Here is a 21,681-nt window from a genome sequence, read left to right as displayed (position 1 = left end):
ACTGCCAAGAGTCTTACCATTAATACTATATTCTGCCATCATATCTGGCCTACCAAAATGAACCACCTCACACTTATCTGGGTTGAACTCCATCTGCCACTTATCAGCCCAGTTTTGCATCCTATCAATGTTTCACTGTAACCTCTGAAACGTCTGACAGCCCTCCAAACTATCCACAACACCCCCAACCTTTGTGTCATCAGCAAATTTAAACTATCCCTCCACTTCTTCATCTAGGTCATTTATAAAAATCACGAAGAGTAGGCCTTGGATGCCATGCCTCCTTACTTTCTCAATAAGCCTTGCATGGGGTACCTTATCAAATGCCTTGCTGAAATCTCTATACACTACATCCACTGCTCTACCTTCATCAATGTGTTTAGTCACATCCTCAAAAATTCAATCAGGCTCATAAGGCATGACCTACCTTTGACAAAGCCATGCTGACTATTCCTAATCATGTTACGCCTCTCCAAATGTTCATAAATCCTGCCTCTCAGGACCTTTTCCATTAAATTACCAACCACTGAAGTAAGACTCACTGGTCTATCATTTCCTGGGCTATCTCTACTCCCTTTCTCGAATAAGGGAACAACATCTGCAACCCTCCAATCCTCTGGAACCTCTTCTGTCCCCATTGATGATGCAAAGATCATTGGCATAGGCTCAGCAATCTCCTCCCTCGCCTCCCACAGTAGCCTGGGGTACATCTTGTCCTGGTCCGGAGACTTATCCAACTTGATGCTTTCCAAAAGCTCCAGCACATCCTCTTTCTTAATGTTTACATGATCAAGCTTTTCAATCCACTGCAAGTCATCCCTACAATCGCCAGGATCCTTTTCCGTAGTGAATACTGAAGCAAAGTATTCATTAAGTACCTCTGCCACCTCCTCCGGTTCCATACACACTTTTCCACTGTCACAGTTGATTGGTCCTATTCTCTCACGTCTTATCCTCTTGCTCTTCACATACCTGTAGAATGCCTTGGGGTTTTCCTTAATCCTGTTCGCCAAGGCCTTCTCATGGCCCCTTCTGGCTCTTCTAATTTCATTCTTAAGCTCCTTCCTGCTAGCTTTATAATCTTCTAGATCGCTATCATTACCTAGTTTTTTTTTGAACCTTTTGTAAGCCTCTCTTTTCTTCTTGATGAGATTGTCAACAGCCTTTGTACACCATGGTTCCTCAACCCGACCATCCTTTCCCTGCCTCTTTGGAACATACCTACGCAGAATGCCACGCAAATATTCCCTGAACATTGGTCACATTTCTGCCGTACATTTCCCTGAGAACATCGGTCCCCAATTTATGCTTCCAAGTTCTGCCCGAGAACTTCATATTTCCCCTTATTCCAATTAACCGCTTTCCTAACTTGCCAGTTCCTATCCCTCTCTTATGCTATGGTAAAGGAGATAGAATTGTGATCACGATCTCCAAAATGCTCTCCCACTGAGAGACCTGACACCTGACCAGGTTCATTTCCCAATACCAGATCCAGTACAGCCTCTCCTCTTGTAGGCTTATCTACATATTGTGTCAGGAAACCTTCCTGAACATACCTAACAAACTCCACCCCATCTAAACCCCTTGCTCTAGGGAGATGCCAATCAATATTTGGGGAATTAAAATCTCCCACCGTGACAACCCTGTTGTTAATACACCTTTCCAGAGTCTGTCTCCCTATCAGCTCCTAGATGTCCCTGTTACTATTGGGTGGTCTATAAAACACCCAGTAGCATTATTGACCCTTTCCTGTTTCTAACTTCCACCCACAGAGACTCAGTAGACAATCCCTCCATGACTTCCACCTTTTCTGTAGCCGTGACACCATCTCTGATCAACAATGCCATGCTCCCATCTCTTTTGTCTCCCTCCCTGTCCTTTCTGAAACACTTAAAGCCTGGCACTCCAAGTAACCATTCCTACCCCTGAGCCATCCAAGTCTCTGTAATGGCCACAACATCATAGCTCCAAGTACTGATCCACACTCTCAGCTTATCCACTTTGTTCATAATACTCCTTGCATTAAAATAGACACACCTCAAACCATCGGTCTGAGCATATCCCTATCTATCCATCACCTACCTATCCTTCCTCTCGCACTGTCTCCAATCTTTCTCTATTTGTGAGCCAACCACTCCTTCCTCCATCTCTTCAGTTCAGTTCCCACCCCACCCCCCAACCCAACAGAAGAAATGATCTGAGCCCAAAATGGATTCAGGATGGAAAGTAGAGTTCAGGAGAAAATTCAGAAGGTGCCTGCAGTAAAGAAGATGCCATTCAAAACTGGACATTTCCCCAAAATTGAAGGCAATAATAACAAACTAATGTAGCCTTGCACCAATCTGACCACCTTGCCCCCACAATTGCACTCCTGCTAATTATTTGCCTCTTCTCTGTGTAGACCACCCACTGCCTTATCCAGCCATGTGGACAAAGAAAAACACACCAGCTCAATGGCAGACTTTTCTTATAAATTCCATCAACTTACTGTAAGGCTATTTTTGGACTGAGATGGAAATGTGCCATGTTGGTTCAGGTGTTACAATTTCTCTCAACAACAAGAAACTCTGATTCACTGGCTTGTGCACTGAATAACATGAACTTGAGTTGATGTACAAAGTTCTTCTTGGTACATTCCAAAGTGGCACTGCAGATAGAGCTGCTGGCTCACACCACCAAAGACCCAGCTTCCATCCTAACCTCAGCTGCTGCCTGAGTGAATTTGCACATTTTCCGCATGACCATCTGAATTTTCTTTCAGATGCTTCAAGTATTCTCCTACATCACAGGTGTGCGGAAGTAAATTGTCATTAATGTGTAGGTGAATCATAGGGTGGAGTTGATGAGAACATGGGTGGCTGATGGCCAGCACAGACAGTGGACTGAAGGGCCTGTTACTACGAGGTATTACTCTACAACTCATTTCATGAACACTCAATGCTAAGGAAACAATTTTAAAATGCGAATGGTTTTAAGAAAATTACTATTTATTAACAATGCAGTATTAAGTTGCCCATCATGTGCTGCAAACTAATTTTATCTGCACGAACCTACAAAGATTATACGCTATCGGAATCACATTTCTATTTACTCAAGATTTGTAAGGTTCCATACAATTCTGATTTCAAGGATCAGGTGTCTTTTTGTAATTTACATAAAATAGAATCTTTGGCACCACTCTGTCCACAAAAACAAGATACAATTTCCATTCAAAAATCATTAAACATTTATAACTGGGATTCCCAGACAATCTTTCCTCATTAACAGAACCAACAGTTGTTTTATGAGGGAACTTCCAAAATCTTTTGGAAAGGCATGCACCTCCTCGTTCTGCCCTGACAAGACTGTGGGGCGATGAGTTTGTGCACAGCACTGAAAACATTTTGAAAGTCCGCAGAAAGACCTTGCAGCTTCCTGTACCTTATTTTTCCTAGGGATGAATAATATCACTTTCAGAGTCAGACTGATGTCAAAAATATTATTTAACAGCCAAAACAAATCTACAGTCAGAAGCATAACAACTGGAATTCATTACTGCAGACATTTCCCTTCATGGAATATTTTATCATTTTTGACTCTGCAAGAGTGGATCACCCACTTGAATTGTACAGGCTAAATTTTAAATTAGATTAAGTAACATCACTCACTTCTTGTTCTGGGACTGTGACAACTTGCCAACAGAACTTGTGTTAGTTTTGCTGAACAGATGCAGAAGAGAGAGAATCCTTGGTGGATATTTGGCACCCATTTTGTTAATCCTTTGCAAAGGCAACTTCCAATTAAAAAGTACTGGTCAAAGAACACTGAGGCTGTCTACAAGAAGGGTCAGAGCCGTCTCTATTTCCTGAGGAGACTGAGGTCCTTTAACATCTGTCGGACAATGCTGAGGATGTTCTACGAGTCTGTGGTGGCCAGTGCAATCATGTTTGCTGTTGTGTGCTGGGGCAGCAGGCTGAGGGTAGCAGACACCAACAGAATCAACAAACTTATTCGTAAGGCCAGTGATGTTGTGGGGATGGAACTGGACTCTCTCACGGTGGTGTCTGAAAAGAGGATGCTGTCCAAGTTGCATGCCATCTTGATCAATGTCTCCCATCCACTACATAATGTACTGGTTGGGCACAGGAGTACATTCAGCCAGAGACTCATTCCTCCGAGATGCAACACAGAGCGTCATAGGAAGTCATTCCTGTCTGTGGCCATCAAACTTTACAACTCCTCCCTTGGAGGGTCAGACATCCTGAGCCGATAGGCTGGTCCTGGACTTATTTCATAATTTACTGGCATAATTTACATATTACTATATAACTATTTATTACTATTTTCTATTACTATTCTATTACTATATATTATTTCTTTGACTATTAACTAATAGTAATATTACTATTACTATTTATTATTTATGGTGCAACTGTAACGAAAACCAATTTCCCCCAGGATCAATAAAGTATGACTATGACTAAAAGCAATTTTTTGTTCCCCTTCTTTTTACTTTCTATTTAGAAAGGCCAGAATTCTTCCAAAATCAGATGAGAAGACTTCCTTAGCTTCATCCTTAACTTCAAAGATTATTAATGACTCATGTATTAATGACCATAGCCTGCTAGTTCTCCACAAGAGGACCAGTGTAACACAAGATCTTCATCTACCTCATAGAAGAGGTTGCTAAGGTACTAAAATGCTAGGCTAGCTTACTCTTGATGGCAGATCCCAGTCTATAAAGATCAGTCTTATTCTGGTTTGCTCCCCCTGGAGCTGGAGTCCACCATGCTGTTCCTCGAATTGGCCATCTCATGCTTATCATACCTCACTCAGGGCAGCAATATTAAAGCAAAAGAATCTAAATTCCTATGTTATGGAACAATGGTCAGGTCTGTTTCTGTTAGGGCCGTCCACAAGGGTCATGACATTTCCCACTGAGTGGAAATTCCTTGCGTGTGTGAGACTTCTTTGAACATGAGATATCTGTTACTTACAAACGACGAGGAGTTTGATGGATTTAAGTGACACAATTGGTTATATCTAACCCTCAACATCTTTCCATAACTCCTTCAGATAAGGATGGGGCAGGGGGAGGGGGGGGGAAGAACAGGACACTGCTACATTTCATATGTACACTAGTAGGTGGGTAAGAGCACAGACCCATAGTTTAGAGCGATTAAATGAAAAGCAAAAATAATTCTGGACGTGAGGAATAGTTGGTTTGTCAGCATTTGAAGAGAAAAGCCAATAGCAATCTACAATTTCCTTACTAGTGAGTAATCACCTCCTCAAGCATTTCCCACCAAACTACTTCACGCAAAAACATTTAAAATAACAAGAGCTTTGTGCCAGTAATTAGGAATCGCCTGATAACAGTGTCAGCAGCACAATGCATCAGAAACTACTGCTTGGAAAAGGCATAGTTCCCAGTCACATGCATAATTGGCTTTAGAAAATGTAACAAGCTGCACTGCCAGGTACTGCATCCAATATGCACGAAGTTCCTTGTTCAAAAGCACAATTTTACCAACACAAACATATGAATTCAGAACACTGCCCCACAAGCATGTTCCACAATTTATTAAAATCATGGCTGTTTTCAATGCAAATTCAGATTCTACTCCAAGTAACCTTTCACCCCTTACTGATCAACAGTCTTCTTCTACCTTAGCAGCAGTACATGCATATTTAAACAGATACTACCTACAATGCTGGATGACATGCATTCATTGATTTTGCCATGGACAAATTTAACAGTACTTGCTCATTAGTATTGTTATTACCAACTGCAGCTTCAGGCTACAAATTACCAGACTGAAACAGAGGAATTTGATATCACCAAGTAGTTCTGTGGAACTTCTTGACTCAAATGTTAGCTTCCTATTGCCGATGTTAGGGCTGGGGGAAAGCTCTTATGAATGCAGTCCAACAGCACACTGGAAGCTTGGCAACAACCTAGATTGCATGAGAGACAGATTTCTGAATGACATGAGAGGTCAGACAATAGCTGGGTGCATGATGTTAGTGATAGACTTGGTGTTGACAACCCAACCCTATCACGAGATGTGATTCCTTATCAGATGCTGAAAAACCCACCGTGCATATTAGGATAAAGTAGTCAACTGGATTAGAACATCACCCCTAACATTGATATTTCCTATCAGCACAATATGCCACGATCTACAAAATGCAAACTGCAGCTCACTGAAATACCCTCATCTCACCAAAAAACTTTCAAGACCTCCCAATCAATCTGCAAGTCCCATGGTGGCTTGGAAACAGTCAGTTATTTCATTGTTGCCCTAGACCTACCTGGAGAACAGCATTCATTGAAAGAGGGACACCACAAGAGGCAGAGAGGCCTACCCGCCTGCCACAGCGATAAGCTGCTCATAGACTCCTTCTCTGGTAGTGATCAAAGGCAGGCAATCTCACTCACCCCCTGCATTCGCGAGTGCCTCTGCCCTATGTTGTCAATGCCTCAGCTTTAAAATTCCCATCCTAATATTCAGATCCCAATTTCCTATCCTATACTCTTGGGACAAGTAGTTTGGCTTCTTAAGTATCCTAAGAATGGAAACCAAAATTACAGTATTTCAGGTGTGGTCTCACCAAGGCCAGATATAATTGTGATAAGACATCCTTGCTCCTATACTTAACCCTTTGCAGTGAAGGTTAGCATACCACTTGTGTTGAAACTTTTGTTTGCTTTCTGTGGCTATGCATGAGGACCCCAGCTCCATACTTAACCTTTTTGCCTTAAAGTTCAATATTTCCCAACCTAACATAATTTAAACACACAACCTGTTTTTCTGCTTACCTACCCAAGTAAATAATGTCACATCTGTCGAGCAGTACTGCATCTACCCACTCGGTCCCTTTGTTTAAATTACCTTTGAAGCCTTCTTCCATTCCCCTTGCAACTCAATTCCATTATGTCCCATTAAAGAAAATGAGCCTAACTTTAGAATGTACTATTGGGCAATTAATATTCGATATATTACTTTTTGGATTCACTATTCAGATATACATGAATGTCCTTCATGGTTGGATTTGGGGGAAAACTCAGTGAAAGGATTCACTGTGGCCTCTTTACTGGGAGCTCCTCTTCCCTTTTTGTTTTCTAAGATTAGTAGACAAGATTTTATTTATTTATCTAGGCGTGTGCAAGTCTGTGCATGTGCGTCTGCGCGTGTGTGCGCGTCTGTTGTCCGTGCGTGCGTCCGTGATGTCTTTTTCATGCCTTTACAAGGGGTGGAGCGAGAGAGACTGAGACTGACTGTGTGGTGCACCACTCCTCACAGACGTTTTTCCCACAGTATTTTCCCTTTATTTTATGAGGTCAAGTTGCAATCTCAACACTCAACCCAGCACGGATGGAAAGCATACTAGGGGGTGGACCCGACTAGCTTCGAACCCGGGAACACCCGCTCCCGGGTCCAGCGCTGATGTCATTGCGCCACCAGCAGGCCTAGTAGACAAGATTTTAATCTTATTATTAAACATAAATTAAGAATTTGGTTTCAGTTTCGTAGATTTTTTATTGAGTTAAATAATTTTCTTTCTAGTAATATCCATCTCAATTATTTTTATAAACCATCAATTTTGGATAAGGCCTTTTTTAATTTGGAAAACCAAGGGAATAACAACTTTTTCAGATTTGTTTTTAGGGGACTGTTTAATGTCTTTTTCTCAGTTGATAAATATGATTTATCTAATGTACACTTTTTTAGATATTTACAAATTAGGAATTTTTTTTTTTACGTGGTTTGTTGCCAAATTACCCTTCTGCTTATCCACCTTATATGACATATGCTCTTTTTCAGGGCTGATAGCTATAATCTATAAATGATTATTGAACTCACGAATAATATCTAACGATAAGATTAAATGCGCTTCGGAATCAGAATTTCAAGAGTCATTTTCAGATAATCAATGGAGTAAAATTTTTCATTTGGTTAACAACTCATCCATTTGTGCCTATCATTCCTTGATACAGTTCAAGGTAGTGCATTGGGCCCATATGTCAAAGGATAAACTAGCGCGAATTCTCTCCAATATCAATCCTATTTGTGACAGATGTAATACTGAGCTGACCACTATAACTCATATGTATTGGTCTTGTATAAAGCTAGATAACTTTCAGAGAGATGTTTTTAAAATACTATCAAAAGTTTTGGATCTGGATCTACAACCTAGTTTGCTTACAGCAATTTTTGTGATTAGCCCATCGGAAGCAGGAAATAGTCCTGTTTCCGCTCAACGTATGATAGCCTTTTTGACCTTACTGGCTAGGAGAGCCATTTTACTGAAGTGGAAGGACTCTAATCCACCTACAGTCTTTAGTGGGCTGAAAGATGACAGATGGAGTTTAATGCTGATAAGTGTGAGGTGCTACATTTTGGTAGGACTAATCAAAATAGGACATACATGGTAAATAGTAGGGCATTGAAGAATGCTGTAGAACAGAGGGATCTAGGAATAATGGTGCATAGTTCCCTGAAGGTGGAATCTCATGTGGACAGGGTGGTGAAGAAAGCTTTTGGTATGCTGGCCTTTATTAATCAGAGCATTGAGTATAGGAGTTGGGATGTAACGTTGAAATTGTACAAGGCATTGGTAAGGCCAAATTTGGAGTATTGTGTACAGTTCTGGTCACCAAATTATAGGAAAGACGTCAACAAAATAGACAGAGTACAGAGAAGATTTACCGGAATGTTACCTGGGTTTCAGCACCTGAGTTACAGAGAAAGGTTGAATAAGTTAGGTCTTTATTCCTTGGAGCGTAGAAGGTTGAGGGGGGACTTGATAGAGGTATTTAAAATTATGAGGGGGATAGATAGAGTTGACATGGATAGGCTTTTTCCATTGAGAGTAGGGGAGATTCAAAGAAGAGGACATGAGTTGGGGGCAAAAATTTAGGGGTAACACGAGGGGGAACTTCTTTACTCAGAGTGGTGGTTGTGTGGAACAAGCTTCCAGTAGAAGTGGTAGAGGCAGGTTTGATATTGTCATTTAAAGAAAAATTGGATAGGTATATGGACAGGAAAGGAATGGAGGGTTATGGGCTGAGTACAGGTCGGTGGGACTAGGTGAGAGTAAGCATTTGGCACGGACTAGAAGGGCCAAGATGGTCTGTTTCCGTGCTGTAATTGTTATATGGTTATATCAGAAAGTCTTTCTTTCTTTTTTTTTTGGTCGTATCCTCAAGATGGACTGCCCAGTCCCTTTTTTTTTTAAATATATAGTGTAGTGGGTTTTTTTTCCCCCTCTTCATTTAAAACTCAATGTTTTTTCTTTTCTCTTCATAAACTGATGAGGAGAATTGCTGTTTTCATTTTTTATTATATTTTTTATACTAGTTTAACAATATCTATGATTTTGACAATGACTATCTTAACCTCAGTTTGTATTGTTACTGATATCTATATTTGAGATAATTCTCCTCTTGATTGTACTTATGCTTCTTTTAAATCAATACAAAGATTAATAAATAAAGAAAGAAAAGAAAAGAAAGAAGAAAGAAATTTTTAGTTTTCCAATTGGGTCATTACTATTGTAAATAGTGAGTCCACTTTGTATTATTCCCATGATATTTAAGTGTCTTTTTCACATTTCTTTTTGTATTACTCTGGCATTTTCTCTAGTATTGATAGGCCGACTGATCCGCCCATTTGTTTTCTTTCACTTTTTCAAATTGTAGGGTGATAGTCTTAATATCCAGCAGGGACTAAAGGGCGTCAGCACTATTAAATTGTTCACCTTCAGTTTCTTTGGGTCCAGAAGTATGCTGCTGATTGAGAATGTTGCCAGTAAATCGGCACCCATTTTAATTTATTTATTTATGGGGGTGGGGTTCTCTAATCTTGTACTTTATGAGCATTGTTTTTCTGTGTTTCCAAGAGGGTGAACTGTTGTGCTGTGGCTTGGTGCTGCAATTGATGAGGTGTTTTGGTTTATTGTGAGGGAATGTTGGCGATATTGGAGAATGGAATCGTGGTTCTGCATTTATGGGTTGGACTATTGTGTTTATGGACTGTGGACCTCCCCCCCCACCCCATCCCCAGCTTTTTAAAAAAATAAACAATCACTCATTCCTTTTCAGTTTTGTTGTGCAAGGGGAGGGCGCTTAGTTTTTTTGTGCGGGGGCGGAGGGGAGTTGATGATCGGAATGCTGTTCTTTTTGTAAGGGGGGAAATGGGAGTTCACGTTTCTCTTTAAGTGACTTTGATGCTCTGTTTCGTGGCTATCTGGAGAAATACGAATTTCAGTGTTGTACATGGCCAACATGCTTTGATAATAAATGAACATTTGACCTTTGAAGAGCATTTTAGATGACCTCAAGGTTATAGTGAGAGGCCCAAACAGAAGTATTTTTATGGTAATAAAGTCAATGAATGTGGCTGACAAACGGCAGATGGGCTAAGACACAAGAACTACACGCGATTTAGACAATGCCAAAACATGCAAATGAAATATAGGAAAGTGTCAAGGACAGATTTATGCGCAGTGTCTGGAAGCCATCCCTAGTCATTCTTTGGATATGCCACTAGAGGTCATAGTCTTTTTCCAGACGGTGCCCCTCATAGCCCTGGCTTTCACAAGGTACAAATGGTGTCAGCCTTCAAGTCCAGGCTGCTTTGTCCAGCTATTAGTCTCAGCTCAACATGAAACCAGCTCCTTAATGCCATCCCTGCCATTGTTAATCTGGGAATTGGAAATCTTGCAGAGTATGCAGTAAGAAACCTCTGACACCTGATGTGTATTGGAGACTATAATGAAGCTCTGTACTGAAAATTCTGTTCTGAGAAGCAGAATCTTTCAGGAGGTAGAGGACCTGCTCTTGCAGGTGAAGAAAAAGGAACCATGGCATTACCTTGGTGGAGTCTTAAAGATAATTTATCAACCCCCATCATTGAAGCAACAATGGGAATTTTATTTGTTGCCAACTGAGACCAGAAGTGTCAAAGCATGCAATTTCCTTTATTAAAAACCAATTCAACTTCAAGAGTACTTAATTGATTTTGATATATCTATATGTTGTAGATGTCATAATAAAAGTGCATTCCCTTTACTTCAGATAAAAATGCTGATTTTGGTTGTTGATGGCAAATGACAACTCTCTCAAAGTCAGTTCTGAGCAGGTATTGAAAGAAAGCAGCTAGGAACACGAACTCAACCAGTCTTTCTAAAACCAAGGGAGAAGAGATAGCATTAATCTTGCTCTCATGACTGACAGGCTACAACAATGCAACCTCAAGTCAATATGGCTAAACCAAAAAGCACACGTAAGGGAGCAATTGTATTGGAATCTTGCATATTGTTTTAGCTTTTAAGAAGAACAATAGAGAACAGCAATAAACAAGACAACCAGCAGGTGTAAATGAGATAGGATTTTAACAGATGAGTATTACAAGAACTCAGCAGTTGTGCTGTCCAGTGGTCGAGGAAATTCAACCCCATTTTCTAAACTGCTCTTTAAGATAAATACAACATTTAATCAAAATCTCAAATGGTGGCTACCGTCTCTTACCTTGGTGACTCCCATCCCAGTAAACCTTGCCTCAAGGAGCTCCTGCCGCCTTGGATCAAGACTGTGCAGTTCTTCCATCATTTCTACTGAAAAGGAGTAAACATGGAATTTTAGTTGATATCCACTCAATGTCATAAGAAAAATGGCTACAATAACAGGGACAAACATTAACATGGGTTAACAGTGTAGTGTTCATTATCAGAACTTAGTTCTTGCAGTCAGCTCCCTTCATCACATTTGCAACAAAATGGAAATTGCCCGTGCAAACATGTCATAAGACCATAAAACATGAACAGAATTAGACCACTCAGCCCATTGAGTCTGCTCTCCCATTTCATCATGGCTGATTTATTATCCCTCTTAACTGTATTCTCCTGCCTTCTCTGAATCATTAGATCACCTCGGTAAAACAGCCAACATAGCACACACTAAATGCTGAAAGAACTCAGCTGGACAGGTAGCTGTCTGCCATCAAGGACATACATGCAGAAAGGTGCCGGGAAAAGGCCAGCAATATCATGAATGAGCCCACCCAACCCGCTCATGGACTGTTTAAGACCATGAACCAGAGGAGCAGAATCAGGCCATTCAATCCATTGAGTCTGCTCTGCCATTCCATCATAGCTGCTTTATTATCCCACTCAACCCCATTACCTTTGATACCCTTATTAATCAAGAAACTATTGCAGTACTGTATTCCTCGTAATGCGGAAGGATATCCTGAAAGGCTCTTTAAATGAGACTATCTGGGTGGAATTAATATGAAAAAGGAGGCCAGCATTTTTGTTTGGGATATATTGCAGGCCTCTTAACAGTCAACAGAATGTAGACAAGTCACAGAGCTGTATGAGCAATAGCCTTACAAGTAGTAGGGGATTTCAGCTTCCCCAATATTTGTGTGAAAGAGGTTGAATTATTTGAGGCATTACATAGCCCTACTAGAGAAGTGATGAGATTGGATCTAACCTTAAGGAGAATCATCAGTCCAATGGATGAAGACAAATTGGTCAAATGGTGGGAGAGCATATTGTCCCACTGCCATCAGGGAAGAGGTTATGCAGCATCCACCAGCCAGGACCACCAGATTCAAAAACAACTACCTCCCCCAAGCCATCAGGTTCAACATATTCAAACATGTTAACACCTTATAGCATCTTCACACCTGTCGACAGCATCAGCATCTCACCCTTTTGCAGTAAAAGGTGAAGAAACTATCAGCAACTTATATTATTTGCAGATTTCCCAACTTCAAAGTAAGACATCAAAACAGATTCAAAATAAGGCCAGTGATCAAACCACTGAATTATCCCCGGAGTTCAAATCTCACCACAACAGCTGGGTCATTTAAATACATATAATTAAGCAATCTAAAATGCAAGCCACAATCAGTAAAATCAACAATGAAATTACTAAATAATCAAAGGACAGTAGTGAACCAGATGGGTTCTTAAATGAAAGAGAACTTGCCCCCTTAATCAGGCTAACCTATAAGCACCCAAATTCAGTAATACTTCCCCCTGAAGTGGCTTTTCAAACTACTCAAGACTTAAAATCTATAAACAAAACAGATCAGTAGATTAAGGTAGACCACCCAACATCAACGCAAGTTTAACCAAGTACATGCTGCAAGTATCTCCTCATGGGAGCATCTAAATGGAATAGCTGACCCACAGGTCCAGTCAAACAATAGCCTGACCTTGTGCTGCTCATAGAATGATAGCTTTTAGCCAATGCCCCAGACTCTTCCATCACCATTCTATGCCAGCAGGATACCTAAGGTTATCTAAAATCTACATCAACTGAGAAAGTAGACCAAGGAATGACAGTTGGAATTTAACTGACAAGTGTGAAATGTTGCATTTGAGTTAGTAAAACTAGTGTAGAACAGAGAGACCTAGGGATATAAGTACATGGTTTACTGAAACTAGTGGCACGTGTACAGAAAGTGGTGAACAAAGTACATTTGCCTTCATTAGTCAGAACATGGAATACAAGAGCTAGGAAGTCACATTACAACTGTGCAAGTCATTGGCAGGACCTCACTTGGGAGGTATTCTATGCAGTTCAGATCACCTAGCTGTAGGAAGGATATCATCAAGCAAGACATAGTAAAGAAACATCCACAAGGATGTTGCCAAGACTAGGGGGCTTGAGTTATAGGGAGGGACTGGGTAGGGCAGAGTGAAGGCCAAGGATAACTTTGCAAGATCATCAGGGGCACAAATAAGAAAGACCATCAGTCTTTTTGCCAGGATAGGAACTCTAGAACTAGAGGACAAAGGCTTAAGATGAGTGCAAAGATATAAAGGGAAACTGAGGAGTACGTTTTTCCATACTGAGGGTGGCAAACATTTAGAACAGATATATTGATAGGAAGGCTTAGACAGAAATAGGCCAAATGCAGGAAAAGCTTAGGGAGGTACTACAGTTGGATAGGGCAAGTTGGACCAAAGGGCTTGTTTTCTGTGCTATATAACTCTATGAGCCTAGAACTATTCAAGTAGGGGCATTGAATAGTGTCTTGACAAACATTTATACTTCAACCAGAGAGTACAGATTGAAGCATTCACACACTGCTATAGTGCATCTTGTATTTGGTACACAATGCAGCTACGTTGCACGAGTACAGGAGGGACTGGAAATGTAAGGTTCTGGATGCAGAGCCAATCATCTGGGCTATTTTGTCCTGGAGGGTACTCAGTTTCATCAATCATACTAGAGCTGTATTTGTCCTGGCAAATAGAAAACATTCCATCAGATTCCTGACTCTTACAAGGCGCTGTAAAATTAGGATGCAAGTCACACCCATTCTCTGACATGCTCTCGTAACCACGGTATCAGCATATGTACGTGTGGCTAACCCATTCAAGCTTCAAAAGAGTAATGACCACCAGGATTTTGATGGTAAAAGTCACTGAATGGCACAAAGAGATAGCTCAAGATGGAGACATGGAAGATGGTTATGCCTAGTGGGCCTAACCCAAATGTACTGTATTTTACTAGGGATTGCAACAAGACTCAATGCTACAAGTAGTGAATAACACTTTTGATCTTGGACAATTAGACGTAGGGCAGGGATTCCCCACCTTTTTTGATGCCATGGACCCTTGCCATTAACCGAGGGGTTTGTGGACCCTAGTTAAGGAACTCCAGACTTAAAGCATCGTTTATGGAATTTCTGCATTATTGCTCAGGATTGAGTTGACTTGCCTGGAACAACTACATACCCCTCCGTTAGGTATGACTCAAGATACTGAAAAGCTTTCAATTTCACTGGGACTCTAGATCATGATTTCAAATGCTGCCTTGATGTTAAAGAAAGTTGCTCTTGATAATTCATAAAATATCTCTTGGTAATTCAACTCTCATAGCTGTGTTCACAGCAAAGTTTTAGTGATGACATGGTCAAGAGATTTCACAGGGCCAGAAATGAAAAGGGCTACTGGTCTCACACCGAAGTACTAAAATATGCCCTCATACGTTCATGCAACAAATGAAATACAGTATCAGAGGCAAATCCAGAGAGCTTCCAGTGAAAACTACACTATTCTCAAATTGACATAGCCTACCAGGAAAATCAAGAAATTCAAGTACATGTAGTGGTTAGCACAACACTTTACAGTACAGGTGACTCAAGTTCAATTCCCATCACTATCGGTAAGGTGTTTATATGTTCTCTCCATGAACACGTGAGTTTCCTCCCACAGTCCAAAGACATACCAGTTGGTAGGTTAATTGGTCATTGTAAACTGTTGCATGATTAGGCTAGGATTAAATCTGGGGTTACTGGGCAGTGTGGCTCGAAAGGCCAGAAGGGCCTATTCTGCAATACATCGCAATAACTAAATAACATTCCCACAAAATGATTGTAATTAATGCAAATTTAATGGGTAAACAAATATTCAAGCAGTAATGATTCCTCGGGGTTTCCTCAAATATCAGTTTTTCCTCAATTTTAAAAGCCGAATAGATCTTGATTTACCAAATAAACTATCTGGAAAGATGTCACCATAGCATGGCAACTCAGCGTGCAGCTTCAAAGAGCATCATCAAATATTCCCCTTTAGGACTACTACAGCTGAAATTTACAGTCACAGTCATAGGTATTTCAGTAAGCAACTGTTTCAATATGTTTACAAAATCTATTGATATTCACAAGTAACAGACTCCAGACTACAGATCACCTAGGCAGTGAGTGCAGTCTCACTTAATGAAAGTGCAGCAAATACACTGGGCTGCAGGTAAAACTGAAACACAGGACCCCAAGGCCCCCACTCCTGACCATTCTCCTGGCTAATGTACAATCTCTGTAAAATAAAATTGAAGACCTCAGAGCAAAATTGTAGTGCCAGAGGGATGCTGTATATTTTGCTTCACAGAGACATGGCTCACCCCCAGCACTCCAGACAGTGCTTCAGCGCGAGGCCTTCACCTTCCACTGCATGGACCAGGCGGTGGCGTCAGGTAAAGGCAGAAGCGGTGGCATATGCTTCAGTGATGTACAAACTTGTCAGTTTGTCTCACCCCTGCTCTCCCAACCTGTAACATCTGGTGGTCAAGTGTGGTCCATTCTATCTGACAAGGGAATTGACTCCTAATAGCAGTCAATGTCAGGCTGGCACTGGAGCTATGCATTGTGATTAACTGTCACGAATCAGTGCACCCTGATGTCTTCCCAATCATTGCAGGGGATTTCAACCAGGTTTGCTTGAAGAAGTCTCTGACCAACTGCCACCAACTTATCACCTGTGGAATCAGTGGAGGCCAGCACACTTGACGATTGTTATACCACCATCAGAACATTTACCATGCCATCCCACACTTTAGCAAGTCCGATCACCTATCTGTACTTCTACTCCTGGCACACGTACAGAGACGGAGGACTGCATTGAATCGGTGTATTAGACAATATTCCAGTCAGATGCCACAGAAGAACCAGGGGATTCATAGTCTGCTGAGTGTTTGATTTGTGATGTTCAAGATTGGCAATCCAGAACTCTACAAGAATTCCAGGTACGACCTACAGAAAGCTATCTCAAGAGCAAAAAAAGCTATTCCAAGTAAAGTTAGAGACAAAATTGGATGCACACCAGTTATGGCAGGGTTTGCATACCATCACTTTTACAAGGCAAAACCTATCATAAATGGCTGTGATGCTTCCCTTCTCCAATGAATGCATTTATGCATGCTTTGAAAGGGAAAATAAAACTATACTTGTGTGAATCCCAGTAGTATCTGGTGACCCTGTGATTTCTGTCTTGAAGGCTGACTGCAAAACATCTTTCAAAAGGGTGAAACCTTGCAAGGCGTCAGGCCCTGATGGTGTACCTGGCAGGGCACTGAAAACCTGTGCCAACCAATAGGCTGGAGCACTTAAGGACATCTTCAATCTCTCACTGCTGCAGTCAGAGGTTCCCACCTGCTTCAAATGGGCAACAATCATACCAGTGCCTAAGAAGAGCAGGGTGAGCTGTCTCAACGACTATCGCCCAGCTGCGCTCACATCTACTGTGATAAAGTGCTTTGAGAGGTTGGTCATGGCTGAGCAAGGCCCAAGACCCACCGCAATTTACCTCCTGCCACAACAGGTCAACAGTGGATGCAATCTTGCATGCTCTCTAACTCAGACTTGGACCAGCTGAACAACAGCAATACCTATGCCAGGATGCTGTTTACAGCATTCAACACTATGATCTATCCCTTTCAGTACCATTTAACAAGCTTCAAAACCTTGGCCTCTATACCTCCCTTTGCAACTGAATCCTTGGCTTACTCTTCGGGAGACCATAGTCATTGTCAGCGAAGATGAGATGTTATTTTCGATCCACAATCAACACCAATGTACCTCAGGGGTGTGTGCTTAGCCCACTGCTCTACTCTCTATACACCCATGACTGTGTGGCTAGGCACAGCTCAAACACCATCAATAAATTTGCCAATGACATGTGTTGTTAACAGAATCTCAAGATAAGAGAACATACAGTAGTGAGGTAGATCACCTGGTTGAGTCGTGTTGCAACAACCACCTTGCACTCTATATCAGTAAAACCAAAGAAATTGATTATGGACTTCAGGAAGGGAAAAATCGGTAGAAGACACAGCAGTTCTCATCGAGAAGTCAGAAGAAGTTGAAAGGATGAGCAGCTTTAAATTCCTGAGTGTCAACATCGTTGAAAATCTATCTTGGGCCCAATAGATTGATGCAATTACAAAGGAGGAAAGGCAGCAGCTGTATTTCATTAAGAGTTTGAGGCAATTTGGTATGTCAAAGACTTGAAAATTTCTACAGATGTACCATGGAGAGCATTCTGACTAGTTGCATCACCACCTGGTATGGGGGTGCCAATGTGCATGATCGGAAAAAGCTGCAGATGATTGTAAACTCCACAAGCTCCATCATGGGCACTAACCTCCCCACCAAGGACATCTTTAAAAGATGACAATTTAAGGTGGTGACAGCCTTCATGGAGGACCATCCAAATCATGTCCTTTTCTCACTGCTACCATCAAATTGGTGGTACAGGAGCCTGAATTCAATATTCAATGTCTCAGGAACAGCTTCTTCTACTGTGCCATCAGATTTCTGAACAATGAACCCATGAACACTACCTTACTATTATGCTCCCTTTATACATTATAATTTATGTACTGCACTGTACTGCTGCCACAAAACAAGCTTCATGATATATCAGTGGTAATAAACCTGATTTTGATTCTGATTGTTCCTTTGGCCTCTTTCGCTTCTTTGCTATCTCTCGTAAGTGTGACTAATACCTATCCAAGCATCATCTGTTTTTCTTCAATCTTCGCGTGCCAAAAATTAAAAAAATCACTGGGTCCAGGTTCAATGCCGTTTTTAAACTGATTCCTCTTTTCAACTCATTTTGATCTACTTAGAACAGGGGTTCCAACTTTTATAATGCCATAGATCCCTACCATTAACTGATGGGTCTAAGGATCCCGGGTTGGGAACACCTGATTTAGAGGCTTGGGAATGGAGGCACAAAAGAAACCCTTGCCAAGTTAAGCCTGTGCTCATTGAAGCTCCATTCAGATTGCTTACATGGAATGTAAGAATGGAGGAGACAATAGTAGATTGGTTCTTATGGAACACAAAGATAGAAAAAGCAAAAGAAGCAGTAAGTATTAAGCACATTGAGGAACACTTAACAGCACCACCCAACCAAAAATATTGAAGCACGGCTACTTGCTCATTCTCTTTCTAATTTACAGATGAACTGGGCGATTGGACTTTTCCTATAATTTGCAACCCATCCAATACTGTTTGCCGGTGTTCATGTTAATTCACTGATTTTTTTTTACATTTCATGTTTCTGAGTGCATCAATATTCCAGGAGAAAGATGGCTTGTGTTCCTTCCTTAGTTTTGTGACCCATATTTTGCAACAGATCTCAGCTTCAACTTTTATAATCACCGGTTGTTCATGCCATCCAAACTTTCCATATCAAAAAATGCCCTAATCGAAATTGGTAGAGAGGTTCTATTAATCCATACACAGGAGTTTTAATGCTCCTTATTTTCCAACGTGGTCATTAGTTGTCATCTCCAACACACACTTTCCATCCCTGGCACAGAAAAAATATTGCCTGTGAGTTCCTGAAAATGCTGTAAAACCATCATACTTGTGTAGCTGGAAGCTTGTGTGGAAAAAAACTAATCATTAACCCACAATCTGAAACTTATAGTTTAAAAATCCCTGCTATCAGACTTTGGGATTTGACAGGCAGGTGTGAGATTACAAGCATGTCTAATGGCAATACTCTAAGGAATTGTATCATCTGTGACTTTAAAATGATCTAATATCAGTTAAGCTACAAGTGTGCCGTAAGCAGCTCATCTACATTGTTAAAGCATAATCATTTCCGCAGTCAAAACATCTTCAGCTGATAGCTGGAAGAGATCAGTAAAAGATTTACTAAACACCAACCAAGTAACATTCCCACAGCCACACAGAGAAGGACCTCATGCACACAACAGGTGCAATTTTGATCTGATCTTGGAAACCTGATAGCTACTGGGAAAAGTTACACCCTCAAGAGACATTTTTACTTCTGGCAATAATTGATTTCTAAAATCATAGAATCATATTTGCACTGAAAACAATGAAATTGAATGGAATGGCAGTTACAAAAACAAAAACTCAAATAAACCCAAAATCTGCCCAGCTTCAAACACAGCAAAGTTATTGATCATTGCCTAATTATTTGAAGTTATTAATCTTTCATGGCAGATAACATATTCCTTTTCAAAAAATCCTAAAATGATAACTACTGTAAATAACGATCGTTGTTTTGAAAGCCAACAATGATGCAATAGAAGAATGCTAGGACTTCAGAATTGTTGAAAAAGAAACAGTACTCCTGCATATTGACTAAAGTGCCGTTCTGAAAAAAAATCTGATATAGTCCAATAACTAAACTTCTCTAAACTGCAATTCATTTACTAATTTAGTAACCCCATGCACCATAATCTACTTAAGTGCCAACCTGCCAATTGCAGAAGCTCTCAGTTTAAACTCACAAGTTGGCCTAGATTTCTATTCAAGCAAAATCTGAATGTTTTCGTCTTTTTTTTAAATAAAGTTGAAGATTAGGATCTTGCTGCCAGTGGGCTGTAGTGCAGAAACATGCTTCACAGAAAACAACTGAATTTTTTGAATGTACATCAGCATCCAATTCGGCTTTTCTTGTCCCCAAATAAAAGATTCAAGATTAAAATGACCTTACAGGAATACATTTCATGGGAGTATTAACATTGCCCAGAAAGGACCATTAAATTAATCACATCTTTTATTCACTCCTTTAATTTGATTATGGACTTGAACTGAGCTCTGGCTAAATTAGTTGCTTACTTACAATTCCATTTAATAAAGTCATGAACTTAAATACATCAAGCTTTTTTGATATCTGAAAGCCTTTCAGATTGAACATTTCCAATACTTGAAGTATATGTATTACTGTACAATTTTCACAGAAGTCATTTTGATCTTAACACCAAAATAATTAGGGAAAAGTATAAACTGGAGGTCTGATAAGAGTGAAATTAATTATTAGCCCAACTGAGATCACATCAGCTGCTGTGCTGACCAGGGATGAACTATGACTCAGAATTGTGCTTAGTAAATACATAGTACAGTGGCAAACCCAGATACAAATCTCAAGTGGATAAGATGCAATACTACATCAAGCCGAAGTCGTCATCAACATCATCATCAGGTGCCATGCCCAGTTTGAGCTTTGACTGCCATGGCCCACACACTCCTGTTTCGGGTCAAGTGGATCAATTCATTGGTATTCATTTCCAGTTCTCTGGCTGCTGTCTTCATCATCATTTGTCTTTGTCTTCTTCTTGCTTTCTTCCCTTCAATCTTTCCCATAATTACTGTGCATTCTAACTCCTCTTTCCTGATCACATGTCCAATGAAGTTGCGTTACCTTTTCATGATCTCATACATTATTTCTCTTTTTGTGTTTGCTCTGTTCATGACATCCTTGTTAGATATTTGTTTCATCCATGATATTCTTTCCATCCTCCTCAAAAACCACATCTCTGCTGCTACAATTCATTTCCTCCTGTTACTAGATATTATCCAACATTCTGAGCCATATAACATAACTGGATAAACGTAACATTTCAGTACTCTGAGGCGGGTTTGTCATGCCTAATTTAGTATTGGTCAGTATACTCTTCATTCTTGTAAAGATGCCTTTTGCCATCCCTATTCTTCTTTTGATGTCCAAGTCACACCTGCCATCTGATGTCACCCAGCTTCCTAAGTAGCAAAAGTTCTGTACTTGTTTTATATCTTCCCTGTTTATTCTCAGGCTGCAGATAGGATTCTCCTTCTTTTTGGATATCACTATACATTGTCTTTTTGCAAATAAAAAAAAAGTTAGCCATAATTTCCATTGTGACTCCTACTGAATCTGCATCGTAAAATTTCGGCTGTACTGTAGTATTTCTGCACCCAAACAGATGGTCAGTAGTTAAGGGTCAAGATGAAAGATTTTTTTTTTTTTTTTGAAGTTTCATAATACCCAGAGGTGGTCAAAGGCCCAATGTCTGCAAGTATGGGGCCATTGTCTCAAGGTTAGAGGGGCCTGGAGCCAGCCTGTCCTGAGGTTGGAGGCCTGGTTGTGGTTGGT

The 21,681-nt window shown here is 40.6% G+C and overlaps 1 protein-coding gene across 14 annotated transcripts in view; it reads right to left on the bottom strand.

Moving 5' to 3' along the window:
• The window catches only part of tlk2 (tousled-like kinase 2), a 180,041-nt gene that overhangs the window by 124,315 nt on the left and 34,045 nt on the right, over positions 1 to 21,681 (bottom strand). For 9 of the 14 annotated variants that reach the window (XM_063037716.1, XM_063037715.1, XM_063037726.1 and 6 more), the window contains one exon: positions 11,516 to 11,601. The exons of 1 other annotated variant lie outside the window; for it this stretch is intronic. In XM_063037716.1, the coding sequence (XP_062893786.1) occupies positions 11,516 to 11,601 (86 nt within the window). Of the gene's footprint in view, positions 1 to 11,515; positions 11,602 to 21,681 lie in introns of those variants that run through there. 4 more of the 14 variants (XM_063037725.1, XM_063037719.1, XM_063037720.1 and 1 more) reach the window with 2 other exon arrangements.

The sequence above is a fragment of the Mobula hypostoma genome, chromosome X1 (assembly GCF_963921235.1).
Source record: "Mobula hypostoma chromosome X1, sMobHyp1.1, whole genome shotgun sequence".
Lineage (NCBI taxonomy): Eukaryota > Metazoa > Chordata > Chondrichthyes > Myliobatiformes > Myliobatidae > Mobula > Mobula hypostoma.
Note: the sequence above shows the minus strand (reverse complement) of the source record. Positions and strands in the feature narration are given on the sequence as shown.